The sequence below is a fragment of the Aulonocara sp. 'chitande type north' Nkhata Bay genome, linkage group LG6, assembly GCF_057382095.1.
Source record: "Aulonocara sp. 'chitande type north' Nkhata Bay isolate Kocher_YH1m ecotype deep benthic linkage group LG6, A_spYH_male_GT1.1, whole genome shotgun sequence".
Classification (NCBI taxonomy): domain Eukaryota; kingdom Metazoa; phylum Chordata; class Actinopteri; order Cichliformes; family Cichlidae; genus Aulonocara; species Aulonocara sp. 'chitande type north' Nkhata Bay.
The window spans coordinates 27552956-27565233 of NC_141349.1; the positions used below are offsets into that span (position 1 = coordinate 27552956).

The 12278-nt window shown below is 40.9% G+C and overlaps 1 protein-coding gene across 1 annotated transcript; it reads right to left on the bottom strand.

Moving 5' to 3' along the window:
• Window positions 1-3774: 3774 nt before the first annotated feature.
• On the bottom strand, window positions 3775-10596 carry cenpm (centromere protein M). Its single transcript, XM_086296031.1, has 6 exons — window positions 10441-10596; window positions 8050-8126; window positions 7512-7610; window positions 6559-6638; window positions 6215-6306; window positions 3775-4053 (listed from the first exon to the last, which is right to left on the bottom strand). The coding sequence occupies exons 1-6, from the start codon at window positions 10495-10497 to the stop codon at window positions 3904-3906; spliced, it is 555 nt and encodes a 184-aa protein (XP_086152157.1). The 5' UTR covers window positions 10498-10596; the 3' UTR covers window positions 3775-3903.
• Between the last annotated feature and the right edge of the window lie 1682 nt (window positions 10597-12278).

Below are 12278 nucleotides of genomic sequence, written 5' to 3' on the forward strand. Positions count from 1 at the left end.
ACAATTCTGTTTTGCAGTGTTAGCCAGTGAGTGACTGGCTGCTCCCGTACGGGATTAGAACGATGCCACCATCCCATATTTCAGCCAATAATGCGATTCACATTCGTATATACGCAGCTAATCAACGTCGTTGACAGGCTACGACAGCGTCTTTATGTGCACCGGTGTTTTAGCAAGCAAAGCGGCGTGGCTGATGTGGAGTGAAGCCACCTTAATGACAACGTGGACAAGCATCGGAGATGTGAGCAGGACAGACGGAACAATTGAAGGAAAAAGTGTGGACTTTATACCAGTTTTTAAATTGTGTTGATAGGTCACTAAAACCAGAGTTATGATAAAAACCTATACAATGTTGGGTTTTCTTCCTGAATACTGTCGTTGTTTATATTTACTGAAACGGTAAAAAACGGCGTTTTATAAGAAAAACGCTCGAAAGCACTCTCCTCCTGTGATTAAAGCCAAAACCAAAAAAACCCCACTCTTTCCTATTGGTGGAAAAATGTACCATGTCGACCAATCAAAAAAATGATATGGCAACATGGCATTTAGTTGTTTAGGAAGGGAGAGGGAGGGGGGGTTAGGAGTGAATCTTGTGTAGTTAGTGTGTAGTCAACAGTTTTGTTGTGTGTGTCAGAACAATGAGGCGACTGCTGAATGTTACAGGTGTTGCAGGAGTGATACATCTCCTGTTGTCAGGCCTGCAGGTATCAGGCTGTTGTTCTCCTTTATCTCATAGTGGACAGAAATTATTTTTTGGAGTGGCACAAATAATTTGTGTGGCATCAAATTTGATGCAGAACAGCTGATTGTTCTGTAAATAGTTTGAAATGTTTATTTAAAAAACGCCTTGGCTGCATTTTTAGGTAAACAGCTGCAAAAAACTTTGTTTGCATAACTCAGTTACTTTTTTGAAGAAGTAACTATATAATTAATTTCCCAGCATTGGTCATTATATACTGCATTTTGCAGACAGAGAGTTACAGGACTCTCTCCCAGACCACAGACTCATAATACAAGTCAGAGCTTTATAAAAAAAAAAAAAGGAAAAAAAGAAAGTTGTGTTTTCAAAATTGGAGTTTAAGTTATTTTTTACTTCCAATAGTGTTAACATGCTACACAGGTCATGAACAAGATTTTTTTTTTTTTAAATTCATTGTAAGTGGGATAAAGCAGTTAATTAAAAGTAGTCTAACATAAATGTAAACACTGTAATTTGATTATTTTAATAAACCATGTAACTTGGATGGATTCGATGGTGGCGTGACCAGGAAGTCTTTTATTTCCAAAATAGAGACCCCTCGTTTTTTCTTGCATGGAGTCAGACTTTCTAGTATTTTTTGCTTCAATAATTGGCATCTTACACCCGTTTTAAGTCTATTATCAATTAGAAAGTCCTACATTGCTTCATTCTTGAGTTATCACATTCACAATCTTGGGTGTCCATGTTGCCTGCCCGCCCAGCAGGCTGCTAACAATATCTCATCAGCACTTTATAGCTGACGGGTAAAAACATTTGAGGAAACTAAAATCGGCAACAACAGGTCTTTAGGAGTGACAATCCAGTTGTGATATTTTTGGTAGAAATCATTGTGAGCGTGTGGAGTAGGTATGGAGGCTCTGACATGGTTTAGAGCTGCCGTTCAGCCAGTGGTGCTGGGGTCTTGGGAATTATGAACACATGATAGTAAAGCAGAAAAGTATCATCAGGTTTTGATCCACCATACAAAACCATCTGGAAACTGTCTTATTGGCAAAACAATACAATACAACACCATCAGTCATGGATTGGCCTCCCCAGAGCATCTGAAGCAGTGTGGGATTCTCCTGATAGAGGCCAGAACAAAAGGCAGCCAACATCTAAAGAAGAGCTTTGATCATCCCTCAAGAAACATAGAAAAATTATCCTGAATGAAGACATGTCTTGATGCATGCTCAACCAACCAGGTAAGAAATCTAAACAACGTTGACTCTGTTCATGGACGTAGCGTGCAGAAGAAGTCACTTGGATGAGTGATGAAATGTTTCTCCTGCTGAAAACGCTATATCCAGATGAACACAATCAACTTTTTGTTAATTCAAGAAATTACAAGAAAGCTTGCCTAAGAGAGTTCAGGCTGTCTTGGAGAATAAAGATGGTCATACCAAATACTGACTTTAAAACCAGTTAGAATGATTTAAACTCTGTTTGACTTTTTTTCTGTATTTACACCTATTTGCCATATTTGTAGCAAAATATGAAGAAACGAGATGTGGATTTTACTTGATTTAAAACTGTTGGACTATTTTATTCATTATTTATTTTTAGTTTGATTTATTTGTGCACTGGAAAGATTCAAATTTTGCCTCCAGTTCACAACTTTTTTTGAGAACCTAAATAAAAACATGGTATTAATGTAATGAAACTCCAAACAATCATATAAAGCCCACTGAAGTGTATTTACATGGAAATTTTTTTAATTATGTTCAACCCTTTAACACTTACTGCTTCATATACGGTCATGAACCAGAAAAAGTTTTCCCAGGATCTTGTACTCTGAAAAACTCTGAAAAACTGTGCTGAATCACGGGGAATTTGCAGCCAAATGAGTGCACTTGATTAATAATCATAAACAAGTGTGACCACCACTATAAAAGCAGATTTGGAGTAATCAGCTGTTTGTTAAATGGTAAAATGGTAAATGGCCTGTATTTATATAGCGCTTTACTAGTCCCTAAGGACCCCAAAGCGTTTTACATATCCAGTCATCCACCCATTCACGCACACATTCACACACTGGTGATGGCAAGCTACATTGTAGCCACAGCCACCCTGGGGCGCACTGACAGAGGCGAGGCTGCCGGACACTGGCGCCACCGGGCCCTCTGACCACCACCAGTAGGCAATGGGTGAAGTATCTTGCCCAAGGACACAACGACCGAGACTGTCCAAGCCGGGGCTCGAACCGGCAACCTTCCGATTACAAGGCGAACTCCCAACTCTTGAGCCACGATCGCCCCTCGTTTGTTAACAACAATCTTCCCAGGATTGGACAACCCAGCAAATTCAACCCAAGGTCAGAAAAAAATTAACAAAAACTCATCTACATCTCAGACTCTACAGACCTCAGTTAGCATGTTAAATGTTAAGGTACAATTAGAAATAGGGTGAATAAGCATAGTTTGCTGCACAGTTTAGGTTTGCAAAGTTCCATCTGAACAAACCACAACCAACGTTCTTTGGACAGATGACACAAAGTAGAGATGTTAGGCAATAATGCACAGCACCAGCACCATGGAGGGAGAAATCCAAACGCAGCAAATCAGCACTGTGGAGAAGGGGCGATGATTTGGAACCTGGAATCTTGCAGTCATTGAGTTGACCATGAACTTCCTTGAACATCAAGTCGAGTCAAATGTGATGCCATCTGTTTGACAACTAAAGCTTGGCTGGAAGTGGGTCGTGGACAGTAGCAAATTTACAACAGAATGTCTGGAAAAGAATCAAGCTGTTGCAATGGTCCAGTCAAAGTCCAGATCTCAACCCGAAATGACATGCTGTGGCGGGACTTTAAGAGAGCTGCTGTAAACAAATGCCGCAAACTTCAGTGAAGTGTCACAACGTTGTAAAGACGAGTGGGCTGAAAGTCGTCCACAACGATGTGACACGTTGATAAAGTCATATCAAAAGCAATTAGTTCCTGCTGCCAAGGTAGTTCTACGATATTGAATTGTAGGGTGTACTTGGAGTGTTTTTCACAGCACTGTTCATGTAAAACATAATGTAATGGATCAGAATTAAATACACCTGGTAACATTTATTTGAAAAAGAAGACGTGTAATTGTCGACATTAACAACTTCTACAAATAAATATAAACACGATAAAGTAGAGGAAGTTATCACTTTAAAGGAATCAATCAGAGGACCTAATCAAAGCTCGGCTGATCGATGTCCAGGGGAAGCGTGCACCGAGTCAGGTTAGACACGTAGAGAGCAGTGGCAATGGGAACGAGGCCGGCGGCCACCTTGAGAATAGTCAGCAGCCTCTCTGTAGCACTGGCCACTCCATCTGGAGTCTGTAGGGAAGGAAAGATTACACAGGATGGCTTTTTAGGAAACGCAAAGACACAAAAATTACATTTGATGTTTTATTGTCAACAACAGCGCAGAACCCTCTAAACTACAGCGATGCTGAGCTACACAACACGCACACAAACAGCTTTCCCTTCTGAGTTCAATTTCAGGCTTTTCCCTCTGTGCAACTTCAGCTTTATGAATCAGTCAACAAAAAAGTTGCTTAGCCATCATACTGCTGAAGGAAAAAAAGAAAAAGAGACAAACAGCCAGAAGCTGTTTCACAAGCCTGAAAACGATGACTACAACAAGTACTGGATGTTTAATAAAGCCAAATAAATCCTTATGCAAAGATAACAAATCTGTAATTTTGTTCTGCATACATTTCAACAAGAAATGTGTTCAAGAAACACAACATGCAACAGTGTGCAAGGCAAAACTTTACTGAGAACATACAGTGGGGCAAAAAAGTATTTAGTCAGCCACCGATTGTGCAAGTTCCCCCACTTAAAATGATGACAGAGGTCAGTAATTTGCACCAGAGGTACACTGCAACTGTGAGAGACAGAATGTGAAAAAAAAAAATCCATGAATTCACATGGTAGGATTTGTAAAGAATTTATTCGTAAATTAGGGTGGAAAATAAGTATTTGGTCACCTCAAACAAGGAAAATCTCTGGCTCTCACAGACCTGTAACGTCTTCTGTAAGAAGCTTTTCTGTCCCCCACTCGTTACCTGTATGAATGGCACCTGTTTGAACTCATCATCTGTATAAAAGACACCTGTCCACAGCCTCAAACAGTCAGACTCCAAACTCCGCCATGGCCAAGACCAAAGAGCTTTCGAAGGACACCAGGAAAAGTATTGTAGACCTGCACCAGACTGGGAAGAGTGAATCTACAATAGGCAAGCAGCTTGGTGTGAAAAAATCAACTGTGGGAGCAATCATCAGAAAATGGAAGACATACAAGACCACTGATAATCTCCCTCGATCTGGGGCTCCACGCAAGATCTCATCCCGTGGGGTCAAAATGATCATGAGAACGGTGAGCAAAGATCCCAGAACCACACGGGGGGACCTGGTGAATGACCTGCAGAGAGCTGGGACCAAAGTAACAAAGGTCACCATCAGTAACACACTACAACGGCAGGGAATCAAATCCCGCAGTGCCAGACGTGTTCCGCTGCTGAAGCCAGTGCATGTCCAGGCCCGTCTGAAGTTTGCCAGAGAGCACATGGATGATACAGCAGAGGATTGGGAGAATGTCATGTGGTCAGATGAAACCAAAGTAGAACTTTTTGGTATAAACTCAACTCGTCGTGTTTGGAGGAAGAAGAATACTGAGTTGCATCCCAAGAACACCATACCTACTGTGAAGCATGGGGGTGGAAACATCATGCTATGGGGCTGTTTTTCTGCCAAGGGGACAGGACGACTGATCCGTGTTAAGGACAGAATGAATGGGGCCATGTATCGTGAGATTTTGAGCCAAAACCTCCTTCCATCAGTGAGAACTTTGAAGATGAAACGAGGCTGGGTCTTCCAACATGACAATGATCCAAAACACACCGCCCGGGCAACAAAGGAGAGCCTCCGTAAGAAGCATTTGAAAGTCCTGGAGTGGCCTAGCCAGTCTCCAGACCTCAACCCCATAGAAAATCTGTGGCGGGAGTTGAAAGTCCGTGTTGCTCGGCGACAGCCCCAAAACATCACTGCTCTCGAGAAGATCTGCATGGAGGAATGGGCCAAAATACCAGCTACTGTGTGTGCAAACCTGGTAAAGACCTATAGTAAACGTTTGACCTCTGTTATTGCCAACAAAGGTTATGTTACAAAGTATTGAGTTGTATTTTTGTTATTGACCAAATACTTATTTTCCACCCTGATTTACGAATAAATTCTTTACAAATCCTACCATGTGGATTCATGGATTTTTTTTTCACATTCTGTCTCTCACAGTTGAAGTGTACCTCTGGTGCAAATTACTGACCTCTGTCATCATTTTAGGTGGGGGAACTTGCACAATCGGTGGCTGACTAAATACTTTTTTGCCCCACTGTATACTGACATACATTCAGATTAAAATGTGTGAAGGGCTAGATTTGGATTTCACATATGACTTAAAACATCTTCAGTGTTTGTGACCCAGACTGCTACAAACCTGATTCTCCGCAAACAACAGGGGACAGTGGAGCGACGCAGCCAGCTTCCTGACAGCATCCAGGCGCTCAGCGGGGGCGGAAGCGTTCCGAGCTACAAGAAAGAGAAGCATAAAAGGTCAGCTGGTCAGACACAAAAAAGCCTGAAAGTACAACAATATGTGTTGTGGGTGGTGTTCAACGGTGAAGTAAAATGTAAACAGTGGTAGACAATTTCTCCTTGATTTAATCTCAGCTTATTTTTTTCCCTTCTTCCTGTGAATCAAGGGACTGGGGAAAAAACAAAACATAAAACAAAACAAGACAAAAAGAAAAACACATAAAAGGATTTTAACCGTTGCCCTACCATTCGTAACCATGAAGCAAACTTTTCCAAGGAAATATCCCGGGTCCAAATATTTCAGGGACGCTTCTGCTGACTGCAAACTACAACAAAATAAAACAAAACAGAATGAAGCAGTGCTACATCATATCATCTTTGAACTTGTTTTTAACTTAAAATATAAAATATTTTGGACAACGTATGTCAGAGGCATCGGGATCTCGTTTCTGCATGATGACATCAAGTTTCTCCTTCATGAAACCTCAAAATCTGAGGTTTAGTGCTCACAGTTTGGGTGAAGGTGACGCTTCAAGTAAGGCGGAGTTTTAAGTACTGGAGATCTTGTATTGAAGAGGACTGAGTGGAACCAGAACGAGCTGTTGATAGTCAGAGTGAATCATTGTGATCATCAACACCATGGTGATCAGGTAAACCACCTGGGCACCTCCTAGATGAGGCGTTTTGGGCAAGTCCTGCTGGAAGGAGGCCCCAGGGCAGTCCCAGAACACACTAGAAAAATAAAGTCTCTGGGCTGGTTTGGGGCAATTTGTGTGGTTTAAAAATGACATCTCACTCTGGTAACAATTAAGTAAGAACAACACAAAAACAAAGCTGTTATATGAAGCAGAACCTGTGTATTCAGGTGGCCAGTACAACAAATTGCATCTGGACATGTATGTATTTTTTCATCTTGGTGACTAGGAACAAGTCCAGGTTCCTTTTCAATAGACACTCACTGAAATCAGACAAAAGGAGGGTACCCCTGGATCAGGCCTCCGCGGACTGTGGAGTTTGCACCGACTTCTTCCCACAGTCCTGGCTTAGGTAAGTGTGAGTGTGAATGGCTCTTTGTCTCTCTGTGTTTGCCCTATAACACACCGGTGAGGGTGTACCCCATGACAGCTGGGATTGGCTCCAGCACCCTCGCAACCATGAAATGGATAAGCTGAAAATCGACGGATGGATTTGAAAGTTACCTGAGCTCTGAAGTTAGGTTGATGATGAACACAACCAAGTCTATTCTGGGACGGCTCTCATCATTCTCCATGGGCAAAGGAAGGCTCTTAGCTAGTCTCCTGTTAAGTACAAAGAGCGATGACAATCATGGGACTCTTACATCAAAGTCATTGCATAACTGAGTAATTTGCTGCAGCTGCAGAATAACAGTGCAGCATCACGTACGAGTTCCCCAGTCAGAATTTCACAATTATTTAATCATAAAGTCAACATTACATTACCAGCTGGAAACCTGTTATGACGTTGCAGTCTGAGTAGTACAAAAGTCCTTTTCCCAAGTACATAACTACTTGTTTGTTGTTGATTATGAAAAATATTTTGTTACTAAATAAACGTTTACAGTCATACTGTTTAAACATAAATGCGACTGATGGTAGAAAACAAATCTTGTTTCGTTGTGAGGATGGCAGACTCGGTTTCCATTTGTGTGCTGCAGCCACTTTCCCCTGACAGATAGCAGACTTCAGCAGTTTGCAGGATGAAGCGAGCTTTACTCACACGTTCACAGTGACACTGGTCTCCTCCACCAGAACATCTGCTAAACTCTGCTGAAATTGCTCCTCACTCTCCACCAGCTGCAGGAAACAAAAACTACCAGTCAGCACAAAACCTGATGATCCCACTTTACACCATCACACAGGTTAAAAAAAAATCTCTTAAACCTGTCAGAAGAAACATTTCGCAGTCACAGTTCAAAGATGTTGCCACTTTCTTTTTTTTTTTACAGCGGCTTTTGCTCATATAGAGATTTATGATGATAAAATCATAAATTACAATGCAATAAAACATTCTGAAAAATATTAATTTATACAGACTGTGATCTAATTTGACTGTGGTTACAGTGAGAGGCTATGGAAAATAAAAGGACCACCCTCTGCACCACCTACTGGCCAGACATTAGCAATTTTTCCAACATCTGTTTTCAGCTGCTGCAAGGACAAATACTTAAAGCCCGTTAAGAATAATCATCTGACCTCCTGAAGCAGCCCTGAACCCTAAAATGGAAGCAAACGCTCTATTTTGGAAAATATGAATGGATTCTTTGCATTTTGTTAGAGTTGTGGCAAGGGGTATGTGCAAAGCCCCACAAAATATTTTAATGTATTTAAAGACACATAACAGTGGAGTGATGGGTTGGTTAAAGTGGTTAAAGAAAATGAATTTAATGAATTTAACAATTTTCAGTATAAAAATATTTCATCTCCTGTGTCGTGCCATTTTTAATAGCACGTGTGCTGCTGCAACAGCCTGAAAATCATACTCAATGTTTCTGCAATATTCTCCTCTGTATTTATTGGGAATGTGGTGTATCAAATCGTCTGTTATAATACAAATTTTCATATGATATAAAAAAATCTCACTGATATAGTGATGTCATGGGTTTATCCTCCCTAATGTGGACAACAAGATGTATGCCTCTAGTGAAGGCCTAGTGAAAGATACTACAAAATAAAAGCACAATGATTTGCCAAATATGTACAAAAACTATTCTAGCTGAAGATGGAAGCTACAACATTGTTTCTTCAGGCACAAACACACCATTGAGGACAACCGGGATATGTAGGTGCGCAAGGAGGAGATACTAACAGCTGGTGAAGTGTGACCACTTTTAAACAAGGGCATCGCTGGAGCACTGCACTCCATATGACACAAAGAGCACGTGATGGATGGAAATTAGCGGTAAAGTACAGGTTTATGCAACTGCATAAAATGCAATATTCCAGAGAGAATATATTTTTATTTATGTGACAGTGTTGTAAGGGTTATTTTAGTTTAACTGTTGTTGGAATGTTTTGTTTGCTTAAAATTTCCGGGGAAAACACTACCTAGGCTACTTTTGAGCTTACATTTGACTTCTGCTGTGTGTCACTATTACTCTATGTTGCTGCTGGCAATGGATTCACACCTTGAACCAGGTAGTCTGCCAGGTGGATGTAAGATACCCTTCATATTTGTTTGCGCTAACAAATCTTTTGCCTGCAGTAAAAAAAAAAAAATTGTTCAGTACTTTTTTCAATATTGTAACAATATCGTTATTATAAATTTCCTTGAAATATTGCGATAGAATTTTGAGGTTATATATCACCTGCCCCTAGTATTTACTTAAGAGAAAATATTCTGAAGGTTCCCCCTGAAACAAATAACAACAAAAAAATCCTGCCTCTAGTTCTTCTGCTGCTCACTTCAGGGGTCACCACAGCAGATCATCGCCCTCATCTCACACTATCCTTAGCATCCTCCCTGTCACACCAACCCTGTGCACATCCACAATCCTTCTTTTCCTTAAGTCCTTCTCACGCCTTTCCTTCCTTCTTGCTGTCTCTAAACACGCCTTTCCTTTTCCTTTGTCTTACAGTAGCACGATTTCCACCAGCACCACAGGCAGTCGCTGTCATCCCGGTATGGAAAGATCATTCTTGATGACCCGCATGTTTGTTTGGGTTGGCAAGATTTTGCACGCTTCCTGACACAACCCTCCCCTTTTATCTGGGCTTGGGATCCCACCCTCCTTCGGACTGAATTGGAAACGCCTCTGGTTGTGGGTGTTATAGAGCTATTATAGAATAAAAGTATTATAAAAACGTTGAGATAGTGTTTGTTAGGTAGATCTACAGAAAAGTCAAGATTTATCCACACAACACCGACGACGCCAAACAGCTGCTAGACTGTGTAAAAACCTCTTCCTGATACAGTCATATTTGTCTTTAAGTGATTTTGCTAGTCCAAGCTGACGACCATATATCTGGGATATTTACGACCAGATATCTCCCAATAAAAAACACATCCAGTCAGCCGTTAGCTCGTCCTGAAAACAGCTACAGTCACAGCACACAGCTCGATATTTGCCTTTTCTTTTTAAAATTTTATTTCTTAAAGTGAACAACTCACCAAGATGTTCGCTGTGTTCAGACCAGGGAGTTTACTAAAAGGCTTCAACAACGACATCCTCGCTAAACTTGATAAAGTTTTGTAAACAAACCCGGGGCGAACATTTCTTTCTCTCGCGCTTCTTTTCCAAACATGCGTCTGGCGTCATGACGTATACCAATCTTCATTGGCTGTTTTCTTCTGCCACCTACAGGCCGCCGGGAGTCATGCACCTTTGGCAAGCGTGGACCTACCTCACATTCAGATTAGATCGGTTACTATACAACTGGTTACTATTCATACATTCATCCCATATAAACGGGAACTTGACAGTATATATACGTATATACAATATATAGGTATTTACAACAAAGAGAATATACAGCATGCTTTGATTCAGCAACAGTATATGAATGTTTTAGTGAAGACGATACCTTGTTTTTTGCATTTTATGTAGTTCTCACTCTGATTTTAATTTCCTCATAACTTGATGTACCCGGGACGCAACGTCATGACAGAAAGAGAAACGTGTACCTTCCATACCTGTAATGTGTACATTTTTAAATATATATCTACATAGTTATTCATATTTTGATATCTTACTTTAAACCCTTCAGTCTAAGTACAACCTGCGGAAAAGATCATCAAAACTGTAAAGCTCAGACTTTTCCAACGTCTTCCTGCTATCTTTTCCACCACCAAAAGCAGCTCCTGTTACCTGAAAATTTTGGCTTCACTTTTGCATGAGGAAGTGGAGCTAGGGCATCCATCTTTACAAACAGCACCAGGCAAATGTTTAGACATGGTGAGTGTGAAGTTGTATGGATTCATACTCAGTATTACATGAATCCATAGGCATGATTATGTTTTGTCCTCTAATAACCATTACCGCATAATCACTGGCAACTTTATTAGGTAAATCTTGCTAGCACCAGGCTGGACCCTCTTTTGCCCACAGAACTGCCTTAATTCATCAAGGCCTAGATTCAACAAAGTGCCAGAAAGATTCCTCAGATTTTGATTCATATTAACAGAAAATCATCACAAAGTTGTTGCAAATTTGCCAGATGGTGACTGTGGAGGCCATTTGAAATATCCATCAGAAGCCGGGTACACTGTGGTCATAAAATAATCTGTGTAATTGAGCAGCAATACTCAGTATGTGGTGTTTAAACAACGTTCAGATGGTCAGGTGTGCCAAGAAAATATCCCCATTACAACACCCAAGTCTCAGCATCCTGAACCTTTCATATGGTCAAGACTAGATCAATGCTTTCATGTTTTAAGCCCAATTCCAACCCTACCACCCACATCTCACAGCAGAAAATGAGAATCATTAGAGAAGTCAACATTTTTACAATCTTATGGTTTCTCCTGCAAATTGCAGCCAGTTTCCTGTTATTAGCTGACAGGAGTGGGGTGGGGTGTGGTCTTTTGCTGCCACAGCCAATCTGCTTCAAGGTTCAACGTACTGCAAATTCAGAGATGAGCTCCTCCATAACTTGGTTGTTACAAGTTATTTGAGTTATTGGCGCCTTCCTATCAGCCGTTCTCCTCTCACATCTAGTATCAAGACAACATTTCCAACCAGAGAACATCAACTTACTGGATATTTTCTCTTTTTCAGACCATTCTCTGTAAACCCTAGATGGCAGTCTAAATCATCAGTGAAATATTTTGAAATATACAGAACAGCCCATCTGACAACAACAACCATCCCCAATGTACTTAAACCACCGCCCATTTTGATGGTCAGCTTGAACCTGTCTTTATGTCTAAATGGACCCAGTTGCTGCTGTGATTGACTAATTAGTAGCTGAACAGGTGTACCTAATGAAGTGGGTGGAGTGTGTATGTGG

What these genes read in the sequence shown, in the direction of transcription:
- cenpm (XM_086296031.1), bottom strand. Translation starts at nt 10,497, where the DNA reads ATGTCGTTGTTGAAGCCTTTTAGTAAACTCCCTGGTCTGAACACAGCG. An exon ending in TGAACACAGCGAACATCTTG is followed by an intron (nt 8,127 to 10,440) that starts GTGAGTTGTTCA and finishes TGTTTCCTGCAG; the next exon opens with CTGGTGGAGAGTGAGGAGCA. An exon ending in TGTTGTTTGCGGAGAATCAG is followed by an intron (nt 4,054 to 6,214) that starts GTTTGTAGCAGT and finishes CCTTCCCTACAG; the next exon opens with ACTCCAGATGGAGTGGCCAG.